The sequence below is a fragment of the Rhamphochromis sp. 'chilingali' genome, assembly GCF_963969265.1.
Source record: "Rhamphochromis sp. 'chilingali' genome assembly, chromosome: 18".
Taxonomy (NCBI): domain Eukaryota; kingdom Metazoa; phylum Chordata; class Actinopteri; order Cichliformes; family Cichlidae; genus Rhamphochromis; species Rhamphochromis sp. 'chilingali'.
The window spans coordinates 2233096-2249354 of record NC_137945.1 but is presented as its reverse complement, the minus strand read 5'-3'; the positions used below and the strand labels follow the sequence as shown (position 1 = coordinate 2249354).

Here is a 16259-nt window from a genome sequence, read left to right as displayed (position 1 = left end):
CCCTCTCCCCCCTGTGCCGCAAGCAGCAGGCGCACCTCACAAAGGGAGGGCGCCCTTCCTCTCAGCAAACCGATCGTGCCCTTTTTTTGTTTGCCGATGCCCGTGATGCCGCCCCGGGCAACCGCCCATGTCGCCCGTATCAAAAACCGCTACTGGTTGTATGTACAGTTCATTGTAACCGATGTAACTTTCTATAAAGTGGTTTCAACAAAACAGAAAGGACAAATAAAAAGACAAAATAAACTACTGCATAACTAAATGAGCAAATACAATAATGTAATTTAAAGGAATTTAATAATGTAGATTTCTGTGGCCTAAAGGCATTAATTTTTCCATTATTTTTGCAGAAAAAAGAAAATTTCCCTTGCCAAAAAATTTAACAGGGTTATAATCGGGTGTGTAAGAAAGTGGGGAGGGTTTTCATGGCTTACTATCTATAAAAAATAATAATAATAAAATAAAGATCTGGTTTCTACTATGTAGATTTTCACCAATCACAGGGGTCCCAGAATGTAACCTCTGAGATAATCTAAGGAATACCGTGTGAAAATTGCTTCCATACGTAGTGCTTTGACACATATTAATGTCAGCAGGCTAACGTCTTGATGCATTCCCAATCATCCAGGAAAGTAAATCTCCAAAGGTTGATTCTGTTCATCTGGACGCAGCGTTTTCAGTGGGAGAAACGTTTCGTCATTCATCCAGGTGACTTCTTCAGTCTCAGCTGACTGCAGGTTTTCCCAATCTTATAATGACTATGCATAATGATTGGTTTCAGTCATTATGCAAATGTACTGTTTATAAGATTTGGGGAAACCTGCAGTCAGCTGAGACTGAAGAAGTCACCTGGATGAATGACGAAACGTTTCTCCCACTGAAAACATCCAGATGAACAGAATCAACTTTTGGAGGTCAGCAGGCTAACACACTTTGAATGGTGATACATTTTTCCGTGAGTGTATTTCTGGTGGTTCCAATGCCATAATAGTTCACACATCAGAAGATCACTGTTTCCACTGAGGAAAGAGACAAATGCCTTTGGATGTGCTTCAGGGAGAGCATCCGGCATTAAAAATAAAAGCTACCCAAAGAAATCTGTGGAACAAGGGAACAGCCAAAAGCAGCTACTGTAGTTTAAGCATGTTAGTGTGGCAATATTAGTACAGCTGAGACTCCCATCCCACCAGGATTTTCTGCTCTCCAGACTTCTCATTTAATGATTATTAAATCAACCTAAGCCTCTCCCACATTCATTACAGTAGTTTGTTTGAACACATTTTAATTGCACGTTTGAAGGAAACCTCATCCTTTTAGCATTGTGGAGTGGAGTGGAGTAGAGAACAGCCAAATCTCCTCCCCTGAATAAACCTCCACCTGTGCCACTGAAAACAGTTAAATTAGTTTGAATCTAAAATCATGACTCCAGCTATTTGTTGTGAGACCAGTTGTTTATTTTCACACCGAACTGTTTAATAACAAGAACTTTACACAGAATTAATCAAATTTAACTAATGCTTTGACAATACAAACTTAAAATCAACAAGCAGAAATTTACAGCTCCTGAACATGTGGATCATAAAACAACGTTTGGACTTCAGGGATACAGTAAATACACTCAAATGAAAGGAGGAGCCAAAAGTAGAAGTTAAATAGAATTTGAATTAACTTTAACAAAAAAAAAGAAGTAATCTGTAATCTTTTAAAATGGTCCTGATGTGTGCTGCTGTTTTTTACTTTTAACAATTCTTTGCTGCAACTGTGAATAGGGCTTTGGAGTTGACGTCACGGGAGGGGGCGTGGCCACGATTTTGGGTTGAGCCGCCATGTTAGTAGGCCAAACAAAGGGCTACAGGAGCAACAGCACATGGAAACATCAGCTATGGCTCGCACTTGCTGTGTTGTCGGTTGCAATGTTATATTGCACGATTGGGAAGGGAATAAGGAATAATCTTTTTATCGTTTCCCCTGCTGGAAGCAACGTGAGGGATCTCATGTATGTTACCAAACGAAGACGTCAGGCTTTGATAGCAGCGGTGAGACGAGCTGATATTGAGTTTTCTGCCATTATTTTTTGTTGATGTGCTCCCGACATTTTCATTTCAGTATGTTCATATTGCTCTTTATAGGCTCAAACATCCTAATGTGTGATCCAGCAGAATTATGTTCTGTTTGTGGAGTAGCTTATCGGTGACAACTCCTCCAGACTAGCAGGTGGAATTTGCCTTTTTTGCGGACGGCTCCTTTTGCCTTTCAGTGCAGGCGGTGTGTTTATGTTCTCATCTAGAGCAATTTTTGGGGCAGCTGCTGAGGAGAAGTCAATGTTATGTGTGACCTCTGGCTGTATCTTGGTCATATAGTCAACCTACTCACAACGTGGAGGCTTAAAAATGGCCAAATCTTGTACCCAACCGTCTGTGAATTAGATGTGCACCTCCAGGGATTTATAATTCCAAAAATGATGCGCTGACTCCACAGACAAGGTACGACAAGGTATTAGGGTAGGACAATGGTGGAAGGTCTCCAGGGTTTCTACTCCACTGCCGTATTTTATACGGGTCCACAACCGATGCATGCTATTGTTTCCAAGTACAGTCTCTTGGCGCCGGGCTCAATCGCTCTCGATACAGTCATTTGACTTTTGAGCTGATTTTAAGCATGGTTCTGGCAGTCGTCCTTCCAACACAGTGTGTTTGTTTTGATTCGTGGCCTTCTCAAATGGCGCCGTGCTCCCACAATGCATTGCGGCATTACGTCAACTCCAAAGCCCTATAGAGATTGACAGACCACATGACTTTCGCGCATTGCATGCCGGTAACTCGTGGCAAAACAATCCAAGTACCGCATCAAATGCAAGCATTTGCAGCACCGCAAAACGTTCATTCTCCGGTTCCAATAAATTCTTGCTTTTTCTTTGCCCCCCAAAAAGGTATGTACAAAACGAAGGAGAACAATGCCGGTCTGTACAAAGACAGACTTCATGAAAAGTCAAAGAAAAGATACGAGGAAAAAAATCAAACCAGTGAAAGTGTTAGATCCTTACGAGCACACAGAGGGACAAAATACGTTAGCGTGCTGCCCAACTTTCACCACGCTCATATTTATAATCATACGGTTCTTGGAGTGAGTGCATACACTCATGAAGTTTAGTAACTTCAGGTCACTGCAACAAGCCCAGGTACAGTTTACCGACGGATGGGTGCAGGACCTTGAAATGCACCGTGTAGAAAGTAAAGACCATCGTACGTATCATAAGTTTACCAGTCTCACAAATCTTCTTCATAAATACACATTCGTTAACCGTTTATTAATAGGACCTTTGAGCTCAACGGTAATTAATTACTAGTGGAAATAATTTCTGGTAGCATCACAGAAATGTAGCAGTGACAATAATACTGTATGCTGTAATCGTACTGGACAATTAGTGATACAAAACAACTGTTTTATCCTGTGAATAAAAGTATATGTTTTTGTCAATGTACCATAATAACAGAAGCGAAACACAATATTGTGTCAGGACAATTCACTATTTATGCACAATAAATAAAGGAGCATAGCGCGACAATTTCTGTTCAGCGCCAGACTTGCTTGTAACCTATATCACCAATTATGTTATGAAAAATGACGCATTAACTACAACAGCAGACTGACCTTTGTGGAAATGCTTGGAGCAGACTAACCTGTGAGCTGGAGGGTTCTGGGACGTTATATTTGATCTTTGAATGGCTGCAATCCAGTCGCGTCTTTGTTACCTCGGAAACATGGCTCGAACAATTTCTCTTCAACGACGTAATCCGATAACAACCGATCTCTTTACCCGTCGGCTTCCCGTGGCTGTCATGCGACCGGCTATTGCAGTTAATAATACAACAGCTTCTTGACATTTTTGTGTTTCTTTTTATCGCTGTGTGACTGATTTTAATTGAAAGCCTGCGTGCGCTAGTACCGCTTGCCACGAGTTCCCAGAATTCTTTGCGGTTTTACCCGAGTGACGTCACATTTTCAATCTCTATAAGAATGTGTTCTTTGACTGATTAAATAATGGTTACACTGACTCACTGCTCCACCTTCTGGTACAAACTGGTATTACATGGAAGTACAGCCCAGCACCAGTTTATCTTGAGTTTCTTTTTTCTGGACACAAAGTCACAGCGGTTGTTGTTGCCTCAGAAAAAAAGTTAGATTTGGGGAAAAAAGCAAGAAGTTAAAATGAAATGTAAAAAAAATAATGTTTCTATGCACATCTGCAGTTTAGAAACATACCAGTTTGGTAATATAAAATAAAATGTATTCCTATAACTTTTATATCCTAAGAGAACAAAGATTAAAATGTAACAGGGATAACATTTTAGAATATTAAAATCCCTCAAAGGGAAAAAAAACTTGATGTGCACATCTATACTTGCAACTTCCTAAATAACATCCAGGATTATTCACTGCAGGTCCAGAAATCAGAGCTACCTCATCAGATCCAAGTGTGACATCAGCTGCACTCTCTACAGGAGACTCCAGCTGAACTCTGTGGAGCCTGATCTCAAGGTTTTTAAGTCTGACCCTGAAACCAGAAGAGGATCTTTCTGTCTCTTCAGATCCATTGTGATCCAGTGATCACAGTCCTGCATGATCACGCTGATGTTTGCACAGAGCAGATAATGAAGTGAATGTTTTTGCACATTGGTAACAGTGAAACAGTTTATTTACAGCGTGGGATCGTTTGTGTTTGGAGTATGAACTGAGATTCATGAAGCTTTTGTCACACTGGTCACAGCTGAAGTTCTCTTTAACGTGTGTACGTTCATGAAGGTTACGATTACTTGATTGTGAGAAGCTTCTGTCACAGTGTCTGCACTTGTATGGTTTCTCTCCTGTGTGGACTCGTTTATGCTTTCTAAGGTCACATGCAGTGGTGAAGGATGACCCACACTGGTCACAGAGGTGCTTTTTAACCCCACTGTGACAGAGTTCATGTATTTTTAATTCACTCGGTGTGGGGAAGCCTTTCCCACATTCTTTGCAGTAGTTCATTTTATCTCCAGTGTGTCTACGCTGATGTAATTTTAGGCACCGCTGCTGATTGAAAGTTTTTCCACAAAGGTCACAACGAAACGCTTTCCCACCACCACAGCGATGACAGGGTTGAGAACTGGATCCATCTGTGTCGCTCTGCTTCTAAACAAAGACACAAACACAGTGTAAGTCGGGGAATTCCTTCAACATTTTTGCAAGAATTAATAAATAGCACATTAGAATTGATGAACTGCCCAGCACTGCCGTTATATGCAGTATAATCCCTAACAGGCAAACAGTTTATTTTCTAGAATTTTTCAAAACAGTTTCCTGTTCGTCATTTCCTTGTTTTCTTTCTGTCCTGTCAATTAAGGTCAAAATAAATAAACGAGGAAAATACATACCTCACAGTAACTGCACTTGTAGAGTTTCTTTCTGGTGTGGATCTGTTGGTGTTTTTTCAGGAACCGTAGAGTTGTAAAAGCCTTATTACACAGGTCACATTTATAAGGTCTCTCCATAGTGTGTGTAAACAGGTGGTGGTGCAATTCTGTGTCTGTTGCGCACTTTTTGCCGCATTGATCACAGTAGTAATCACCATGTAGAGTGTGAGTGGGTAGTTGTATATTTTGGTATCCTAACTGGCTGAAAGTTTTTCCACACATGTCACAGTCCTCCACCTTAATTCCAGGGTGGGTAACTTGATACATCGTTGAGCTGCTACACTGAGTGAAAACTCTGCCGCACTGATCGCAGCTGAGCGCTTTAACTTTGCAGTGTATGAGTTGGTGTGTTTTTAAGTGTTCAGGCTTAGTAAAAGATTTTCCACACAAGTCACAGCTAAATTGTCTCTCTTCAGTGTGGATGAGTTGATGACATTTCAGGTTAGACTGCCCAATAAACTCCTTCCCACACTCGTCACAGCTGTATGTTTCCTCCGCCTTATTTCTGTGAAGTTTGTCGGCCTCTTGAGAGCACTGACTTCTCTCTCCATGTTGGTCCTGCAGTGACGGAGATACAGAGGCAGTGAGTGAAATGCAGTCCTCAAACAAACTGAACCTCCCTCCATTAACACTTTTGAAGATGCCAACTGCCACTAGAATTTTAGATGATTCCCTAAAATATTTAAATACAGAAACAGTGACTAGATCAAAAGAAAGAGGACAATATGTCTGTGAAGGCTCTCAATCATCCAGGTCATCGTAGTCAAAGGAGCTTGCAAAGAAAAGCGTCTGGACTTCTTTAAGTTTCCTTGAAGACGTTTCACCTCTCATCCGAGAAGCTTCTTCAGTTCTAAGAGTAACTGGTGGAGAGTCCCAGATTTTAAGCCCTATGGGAGTGTTCCCATGGACGCTGTATTGATACTCTATGTAATCACACCTTCACCAAAACCTTGGCTGGTTGTGACCCATGACCTTTTACGATTAGGTAGAGGATCAAAAGGGTGTCCATGGATCTGATTTCACTTTTATCTAACATATATATATTCCACATGGCAGTACCTTTGTCTTCTTACATGAAGATAATAGAGTTAATGATTTGTCCGTCTAAAGCAATGGTTCCCAAACTTTTTTTTTGCTAGGCCCCCCTTTGTTTGACAACACAAATCTTCACAAAAAACAAACAAACAAACAAACAAACAAAAAACCACATCCTCCAACCACACACACATATTTTGTTTTCAAACTTCATTCATGACTTTCTACAATGGCAGATAGAGACAAAATACTGTTAATCTGACTATCTTCAGGTTTTACACACTCACACATAAACACGCAGTTACTGTCCCTCCGTGTAGAAAGGCAGAAGCGTCACTGTGTCATTATCTTACATGTAGTTGTTTTCAACATAGTTATCAATACATTTTTCAAAAATGCCTCTCTGTGCAAAATGGGTTCAAAACATAAACAACTGTGGGATCCTGTTTGTCCGTGATTTGGACAGGGGGAACAATGATGAAAAAATATTGCCGTAAACAGTTTATTTTGCAACACCACTAAACAAACGATAGTGTAAAATGTTCTTGAAACTCTCAATTTACCTGTCATGAATGAAGACCAGAATAAACAACTAGCCTCTGAAATAATGGTAAAGGAGTTAGAAAATGCCATGAGAAACCTGAAAGCTAATAAATCGCCAGGAAGTCATGAGTTCACATCTGAATTCTACAGGGAGTGCAGAATTATTAGGCAAATTGTATTTTTGAGGAATAATTTTATTATTGAACAACAACCATGTTCTCAATGAACCCAAAAAACTCATTAATATCAAAGCTGAATGTTTTTGGAAGTAGTTTTTAGTTAGTTTTTAGTTTTAGCTATTTTAGGGGGATATCTGTGTGTGCAGGTGACTATTACTGTGCATAATTATTAGGCAACTTAACAAAAAACAAATATATACCCATTTCAATTATTTATTTTTACCAGTGAAACCAATACAACATCTCCACATTCACAAATATACATTTCTGACATTCAAAAACAAAACAAAAACAAATCAGCGACCAATATAGCCACCTTTCTTTGCAAGGACACTCAAAAGCCTGCCATCCATGGATTCTGTCAGTGTTTTGATCTGTTCACCATCAACATTGCGTGCAGCAGCAACCACAGCCTCCCAGACACTGTTCAGAGAGGTGTACTGTTTTCCCTCCTTGTAAATCTCACATTTGATGATGGACCACAGGTTCTCAATGGGGTTCAGATCAGGTGAACAAGGAGGCCATGTCATTAGTTTTTCTTCTTTTATACCCTTTCTTGCAGCCACGCTGTGGAGTACTTGGACACGTGTGATGGAGCATTGTCCTGCATGAAAATCATGTTTTTCTTGAAGGATGCAGACTTCTTCCTGTACCACTGCTTGAAGAAGGTGTCTTCCAGAAACTGGCAGTAGGACTGGGAGTTGAGCTTGACTCCATCCTCAACCCGAAAAGGCCCCACAAGCTCATCTTTGATGATACCAGCCCAAACCAGTACTCCACCTCCACCTTGCTGGCGTCTGAGTCGGACTGGAGCTCTCTGCCCTTTACCAATCCAGCCACGGGCCCATCCATCTGGCCCATCAAGACTCACTCTCATTTCATCAGTCCATAAAACCTTAGAAAAACCAGTCTTGAGATATTTCTTGGCCCAGTCTTGACGTTTCAGCTTGTGTGTCTTGTTCAGTGGTGGTCGTCTTTCAGCCTTTCTTACCTTGGCCATGTCTCTGAGTATTGCACACCTTGTGCTTTTGGGCACTCCAGTGATGTTGCAGCTCTGAAATATGGCCAAACTGGTGGCAAGTGGCATCTTGGCAGCTGCACGCTTGACTTTTCTCAGTTCATGGGCAGTTATTTTGCTCCTTGGTTTTTCCACACGCTTCTTGCGACCCTGTTGACTATTTTGAATGAAACGCTTGATTGTTCGATGATCACGCTTCAGAAGCTTTGCAATTTTGAGACTGCTGCATCCCTCTGCAAGATATCTCACTATTTTTGACTTTTCTGAGCCTGTCGAGTCCTTCTTTTGACCCATTTTGCCAAAGGAAAGGACATTGCCTAATAATTATGCACACCTGATATAGGGTGTTGATGTCATTAGACCACACCCCTTCTCATTACAGAGATGCACATCACCTAATATGCTTAATTGGTAGTAGGCTTTCAAGCCTATACAGCTTGGAGTAAGACAACATGCATGAAGAGGATGATGTGGACAAAATACTCATTTGCCTAATAATTCTGCACTCCCTGTATGAAGCATTCAAAGAGGATCTTATTCCTATACTGAGAAAAAACATGCAATCTTCGCCTTCGCTGAGAGCCAAAAGAAGTTTGGCTCTCAGCGAAGGCGGTCGCACTTTCCTCCTCTCCTGCCCTTATCTTCCCTGCTTTGCTTCTTATGTCCTTGTCTTGTCTTGTGTTTTTACTTTTCCTGGAACACTCTCTCACAGTCTGTTTCTAAACCTAAAAGAGGAATTATGGATTTGATCAACTGGTCTCTGAATGCAATTGACACCCCTTTCTCAACGAGAAGTCTGGGCTTGGGTGAGCCTGAGTGCTGAAGATATCTACCTATTTGGAACCATGGTAACAGGGTTCTGGCTGATCGGAGCTGGCTTGGCCCTGACTTATCGAAGAATTAAGAAAGCGGAACCGGCTGTTCAAACCCCCACAAGGCTGCCCGCTGGGATTGGAACGATGGGAGAGGCGTGAGTTTCTCAAAATGGGCTGATTGAGTGCAGCACGGATAAGATCTTGGAGAGGCTACGGCTGCTGTGAATACTTGAATAAGATCTCTGACTGCAGACTGGATACATCTCGGAAGGGCTAGCCCGGAATAACATCTCTGGGCGCAAATTGGATGACATCTCGGGGAGGCACACTGCCGTGGGTTCTCAGAATCGGCTCCTTGAGCACAAGAAATGACAACATCACAGAACGCAAGTATGGCGAAGCTCGCGGCTCTCCAACGGGAGATTGAGAGACCAGTGTTGGACTGTAGAACTGCTTTGAAATTCATATGAGCTGTTCGCACTAAAGTAAAAAGCTCCATTACTTCATGCGGAGACCGGATGCGCTGTCTACACCGGCTCTCTCTCACCCTTTACCCGCCCCTGTTGCTTGTCTTGTGTTTCTATGGTGTATTGATAGTCTTGTGCTTTTGTGCTGAGGTGTTTTTTCTGTTATCAAACTGTTCTCCCACTAGGAGCTCAGTCTGAGTGGAGTTTTTTTTCTCCTCCTCTCACCTCATGTTATGTATTTTCGTTGTTTTTTTCCTATCAGCCTACCTTTCTGACGTGTCTCCCCAATGTGATGTTTGTGTGAAGTTGGTCAGAAGGTTCCTTTGTAAGTGCGCATGCGCCATTAGCGTGCTGCCTGCTGTAACCCTAATTTCCTTCGGGATTAATAAAGTATTCTGATTCTGATTCAATTGGGCACTTGAAAAGACACAAATCCCACCTACCTGGAAAGAAGCAATTATATCTCTCATACCGAAGAAGGCCAAGGATAAGAAAGAATGTGGGTCCTAAGGCCAATTTCTGTACTTTATGTAGCTTACTGTATCTATACATCCATTGTGACAAAACGAATGGAAAAAATACTACTAACCTGATACATAATGATCAAGCTGTCTTTATACATAAACGTCAAAGCCAGGGTAACGCAAGACGCACTTTACACATAATGAACTAAATACAACAACATGCAGTTTATTTAAAAACTTATACGGCATATGCTTTCCTATAAGTTACATGGCTGATTTTAACCCTGTATTGCCTAATCGAATCCTAGATAATTTGACTACTTAATTTCTTCCAGTTGCCTTTCTTTGCCCCACTATTTCCTGTACACTGTCTTTCCTTTGACCCATGTGTCCCACTTGTACTGACACTTCTTTTTCTTGCCTTTCTCAATTTTATGCCGATGACATCCAGCTGTGCACGTCTTTAAAGGCTCATCAGATAAATGAGCTTCTAGCCTAGTTGAGGGAATAGTGACGGGCTCTCCAGTAATTGCTTTGTTTTAAACTCTTGCAAGTCTGAGTGTAATGTCTTGTAAAGTAATGCACAGGAATGTGAGATGTGAGAACCACAATGAAAATAACATTACAGAAGAAAATTGTGTATTGGAAAATTTCTTATATTAAGAATTGTGGCTTTAATATAAAACTGATTAACAGAACATGTGTTTCATCTTTACAAGTCTTGTTGCTTGAATTTCAGTAATGCATGTAGGAACAAGGCTAAATCTGGTGCCAGTTATAATGCTAATCACACAGCAGCAGCTGATAAAGTCCACACAGTTTCTTCCTCACCTTTTGTGTTGAATCCATCGTGACTGAGCTGAGTCCAAGTGGCTGAAAATGTTCCTCTGCTGCTCAGCGGTGATCAGCTGGGACACAAAACAGATCTTTATTAGGATTCCACTAGAGCTGCAGCGATTCATCAAGTAACTTGTTCATAAAAAAAAATTGCTTCCATGACTACTTTAACACTGTGGCTCTCAGTTGTCGACATGTAAGCGCTTCGTTGCGGAAATTTAGTGCATTAAATTAAACAAGTCACACTGCTGGAGCGCTGTACAAGCAGGATACTTCATTCACTGGCAGTCTCCTACATGCCTTCACTTCTGCTACATGCAGGGGTCCGCGGGGTTAACATAAGGGCATAACATATGCATAGGACAAGGAAGGGTGTATGTTAGCATACAATGAAAAAATTCTTCTACAGTTTCGTGACTGTTTTACTCATATTTGTGACTAAATACAGACATGCAATGAAACAGATCTACTAGCACATGATAATAAAATTTTACATTAAACCCATGCAGTCCCCACTTTTGAAATAAAGTTTGCAGATGAATTGTTAACTTGGTTTGATAGTGTTTAAATCAGGAGGCTTGCTGAAGGCTGACAACAGCAGCCCTACATTATATGACCGTGATGCCTTTGAACATCAGGGGTGAATCTAAAGGGGGGCGTGGGGTGCATTACACCACATTTGTTTCAGGACTTTAGTAGTGTTAGTATAATTGTATTAAATAATTGCATATTAAAAAAAAGTAAAAATATACACTACTGGTCAGTAATTCCTACAAGTGTTTCAACTTTTCTGGATCATTTCCAGCCCCCTGTGTCTGCATAAAAGCAGTGTTGGAACACACTGTGGTACCATACCCCCACGAGCACCAGCTGAACAGTATTTTACTGCAGAAAGTAGTATGTTGCAACAAAAATTCCAAGAACAGGGAATCAACAATGGAAGAGAGACAGACCAAGATAAGACTTCAAGCCTTGAGCTAAGAGAAGTACTGCTGGGCCATGAAGCACCGCCATCATTCTCCTAGTTATTAATAATCTCTGGTTCTCTGTCACAGCATGTCTTTGTCATGTCTTTCTCAGTTCCTCACACCAACAGGTCTCTGCAGAAGGCTGCCCCTCTCTGAGCTTGGTTTGCTGGAGATTTCTTCTTGTTAAAAGGGAGTTTTTCCTTTCCACTGTCACCAATGCACTTGCTCATAGGGGTCATCCGGTGTAGGGTCTTTATCTCATAATATAAAACACCTTGAGGCAACTGTTGTTGTGATTTGGTGCTACATAAATAAAATCAAATTGAACGGAACTTCTTCATTCAGCTGAAAATCTTCTGTAAACAAAGTAAAATCAAACCCAACATTCAATCCACAACATGATTAAAAACATTCCTCTTCTCCCAAATCAAGAGCTGCACATTAACTAACCACCACAATATATTTGTCTTATTATACTCTATGCTTTTAAATATTCTGCTCTCAAAGGAGGCGGATGCATCTTTCACCCTCTCCTTATCTTCCCTGCTGCTGCTTCTATATCCTTGTCCGGTCTCGTCTGACTCTAACCCTGAGAGCCTCTCATTCTTGCTCTTGTTCTCTAAAACCTAAAGAAGAAGAACTGTGGATTTGATCAACTGGTCCCTTAATGCAATTGACAATGTATTCTCGATGAGAAGCCTGGGTTCGGGAGAGCCCGAGTGTCCTGGAGGGACGTTCCCTGCCGCATACATGATGGACGGTTGGCAAAAGTGGCACGTTGTGTGCCTAGCAGGACTGTCTATTGAGGACATTGAAGACATCTACCCGTTCAGAACCATGATAACAGGGCTCTTGCTGATTGGAGCTGGCTTGGCCCTGGTTTATCTGAAATGGAAGAAAGCGGTGACTGCTGTTCAAAACCCCACAAGGCTTGCCGCTTTGACCGGAAAGGTGGGAAGAGCTGTGAGTGATCAGTCTGTTCTTACTGAACCCAAGATGGGAAAGAGCTTGGAGGAGCTGATGAATCTTAAACGGCAGATACACCTGAAGACCAGTGATGGACGCTAAGAACAACTGTAAAATTGATGCAACCTGTTTGTTCTAAAACAACATATCCATCATTTGTCATGTGGCCACCCCACCACTCCCGACAGCGCCAGCTGAATGCTTGAAGGCCGAGGCTGACAATGCTTGAAGGTTGACGCCAACGAGAACAACAATTCTTCCACGAGATACGATAACGGGAACGAACTGACTCTCCTGCCCGATCCCTCAAGGCCACCCGCGTAGGCTGGGGACTGTTGATCGTCACCTAACAGGTGAAAGGACACTTTCTCAGGCTGAACTCAAGACTGTGTGCGACACGCTCGCACACATTTACAATGATACTGATAAGCCCTCACCATCACCCTCCCTTCCTCGAATCCAACACCTCCTCCCATCAGATGTGGACAGCGGCTCATCAGGACGTGCGGTCGCAAGATTGCAGCATCCCAGATGCAGCTGTGTACATTGGCATACCCCCCATGCTGCTTGTGTTGTGTTTCATAGTGTTATGGTGTGATGATATCTGTGCTTTTAAGTGCTGGAGTTTCTGTCTTCTCCTCATGCTGAGTCCTTTTGGGGAAGTAGGGGCAGAAATTCTTTTTTTCTCCTGATCTGCCCTTCTGTGTTACACATTTCATTATTTTTGCTACCTAGCCTGACCTGTCTCCCCAATATGAAGTTTGTGTATTGTATGAACGGTCGGCAAGGTTTGTCATCTCAGTTGCAGGAAACTGCAACCAACAAACAAAGGCATCCATTCATCAATTAACATTGTTTGCTTTCATCTCTGTTTCGTTAGATTTTGGTAACATCTTCCTGTTCATCACTTTACAGCAGCCACACTCACTACAATGAGACTTTGTAGGAGTTCAGTTCCTCTCATGTGCTCATCCACAGCAGCTGGACATTAAACTTTATTGTAATCCCACAAAGGAAAAATTCACTTGTTGCAGCGGCACAATGGAAAGGAAGGAAAGAGGAACTTGAGATGTATGAGAAAACAATAAAACAAAATACATGAATGATATACATGATGATACATGAAAATGAATGAAGAAGAAAAATTAGCTGTGTTTATGCAGGTGTTCAGCCTCATTAACAGCTGCTTTCTAAACAGGAAGCAAGTTCATGTGAGCTTTGGTCTCACTCTGAGAGTACACAGATCTGCCAGTGGGGTGGTCTAAAAGATGTTTCTACACTGCACATGATTTAGAGATACATAAATATTTCTATCCGGAGTACAAACCACTTCATGTCAAATCTAACGTTGTTAAGTGACTTTTCCAACAGTCTGTTGATTTACTCCTGAGGCTGACCTAACAGCACAGGCTTATTGTCTGAGAAAAGCTGCCGATGAGCCAAAAAACCCTTCAACTCTGAAAAGTCAGCAAAGAATAAGAGAGAGAGAGCTGGCATCAAGGTTAGAGACACTATCTCACAGGAACAAAAGAGAGAGAACACCAGAGGGATTTGCTGCTTATCTCTTTAGAAAACGGGTCCAGGGCCACATGTTCACCTGGAAAATAAAGTTATAGTGACCCTGATACTGCAGCAGATCGCTCTGACTTCCTGTTATCACTTCAAATAGAAACGAGGCTGTAGAGGTTTGGTGCAGGCAGAAAAACAGCTGCAGGGACAATGAAAAGACTTTTCTGCTCCAACTTCTCCCAGCATGCTGAGCTAATGATTAGTTGGTGTTTTTCTCCAAACACTCTCTCACTCTTCTCTCAACGTGTTCACAATAAACTGTGAACAGACACCGAGGAGAGCAGCAGAAGACCTCATTCAGGAGCTAAACTCAACATGAACTGAACTCACAGTAAAGTTAGCTCGGTGCTTACCTTTAGATGAGCCCACAAACCGAGAGAAACTCCGCGATGAAGCTGCAACTCTTTCCAAACACAGGAAACAGATCAGGGAGCAGAGACCCACGTGGTTCACGCTGATCTCAGCTACGATCCAGGAGACAAGGGTGGGCAGATCGATGCAGATATCAGGACGTTGGTAGTGGTTTATGATCGATACTTTAGTTCGTTTCTCTCCTCTAAGTTCAACGCTTTACTCCCGTTTCACGTAAAAACACCTCTCTCTGCTCGGCTCCTCTCCTGCACACACGCACACTCTTTACTAGTGATGTGACGTTCTGTATCGAGGCTTCGGAGCGTGTGTCGAGTAATGGAGGGGGCGTTTCCGCGAAGCGCGTATCGAGGCTTGCTTCATTTATGGGAGGAGCTGAAAATGATGACGTCCGAAGCCTCGCTGCCCGGCTGTACCACGTGACTGGTTCATGAAGTGGTTCGAACTTTGCCGCGAGATATGACAGCGATATAAAGCCCTCAGACTTCAATCAAAATGTGGGTGTTTGATGGAGAGTTGCGGTTAGTGAGAGTTTGGAGACAGTTTGGAGGTTTATGAGAGTGAGGAGAGAAAGTCAGGAGAGAATGGAGCCAGCTAAGAAGAGGAGGATGTCCTCCCCTGTGTGGGAACATTTTGATCTTATTCCTCCCAACAAGGTATGTAAATTTCTACAGAAGATGTATTTTCATAATACTGATGGTGCAATACAATTCATGTTAAGCTGTCTGTACTTTTGTACAAGGTGAAGTGTTTGCTATGTGCCAGGGAGCTGGGATATAACAGCAACACCTCATCCATGCTTAGGCACTACAGAGCTTTGCATGAGAATAAGGGGAACACCGATTGTGGAGCAAGACCAGGTGAGCCATCAAATGCAATGATAATATAGCATGCTGTAATGTTACTAAATTATATAACAATATTATACAACTGTTATAAGTTACGTGTGTGATATTTATATTTGTGCTTTATCTTTATTGTCTTTCCTCAGGAGAACAATCTCAAATAGATGAAGACCTGGTTAGCATGGTGATTGAGGACTCACAGCTATTTAGCATTGTGGAGGACAAAGGATTTAAAAGATTTGTTAAATCATTAAATCCCAGCTATGTTCTCCCCACTAAAAAGGCCATAAAAGCAGTGAAAATTTAGTTTTTACAGAATAAAATGTGAACAGGCAGGACTGAGGCTCAAAGCCTCAGTGTGTAGCTGTCCATACCTCAACGTTACAAAAGCACAACTACTGTCCACACCCCAACCACACCTCACCTCACAGTAAATGATCATTTCCATTTCAAGCATTTCCAAATAATCATTTTCCATACTGCCAGTATAAATATACACAGTATACTGCATCACTACAATATAGATGTTTTACACACTCCTTTTGTTGTTGACATTTACAGGCTGTGTGCAAAATGCCACACTCTTCAAATTCATGCCAGCTATTATTTTTACGTCCAGTAGGTGTCCTGCTAGAGCAAATGAAGCTTCATGAAGCTTCGCATTGGGGTGAACCAATTGGATGAAAAGCTTCAGTGCTTCATGGGGCTTCATCTGCCCATCACTACTCTTTGCTGCT

The 16259-nt window shown here is 41.9% G+C and overlaps 2 protein-coding genes across 3 annotated transcripts in view; both read right to left on the bottom strand.

The window, feature by feature from the left end:
* LOC308385572 (uncharacterized protein) overlaps nt 1-16259 on the bottom strand; it is a 39419-nt gene that overhangs the window by 11717 nt on the left and 11443 nt on the right. The window lies entirely within an intron of this gene.
* Nucleotides 1012-15020, bottom strand: LOC308385579 (uncharacterized protein). 2 transcript variants are annotated; one of them, XM_080864591.1, is made up of 4 exons: nt 14662-15020; nt 10800-10876; nt 5409-6005; nt 1012-5163 (listed from the first exon to the last, which is right to left on the bottom strand). In XM_080864591.1, the coding sequence occupies exons 2-4, from the start codon at nt 10815-10817 to the stop codon at nt 4606-4608; spliced, it is 1173 nt and encodes a 390-aa protein (XP_080720717.1). In that variant the 5' UTR covers nt 10818-10876; nt 14662-15020; the 3' UTR covers nt 1012-4605. The 2 variants fall into 2 exon arrangements, with proteins under 2 accessions (XP_080720717.1, XP_080720716.1); XM_080864590.1 differs by having other exon boundaries at nt 1014-5166; nt 14662-15007.

What these genes read in the sequence shown, in the direction of transcription:
- LOC308385579 (XM_080864590.1), bottom strand. An exon ending in ACAAGTGCAGTTACTGTGAG is followed by an intron (nt 5,167 to 5,408) that starts GTATGTATTTTC and finishes GTCTTTGTTTAG; the next exon opens with AAGCAGAGCGACACAGATGG.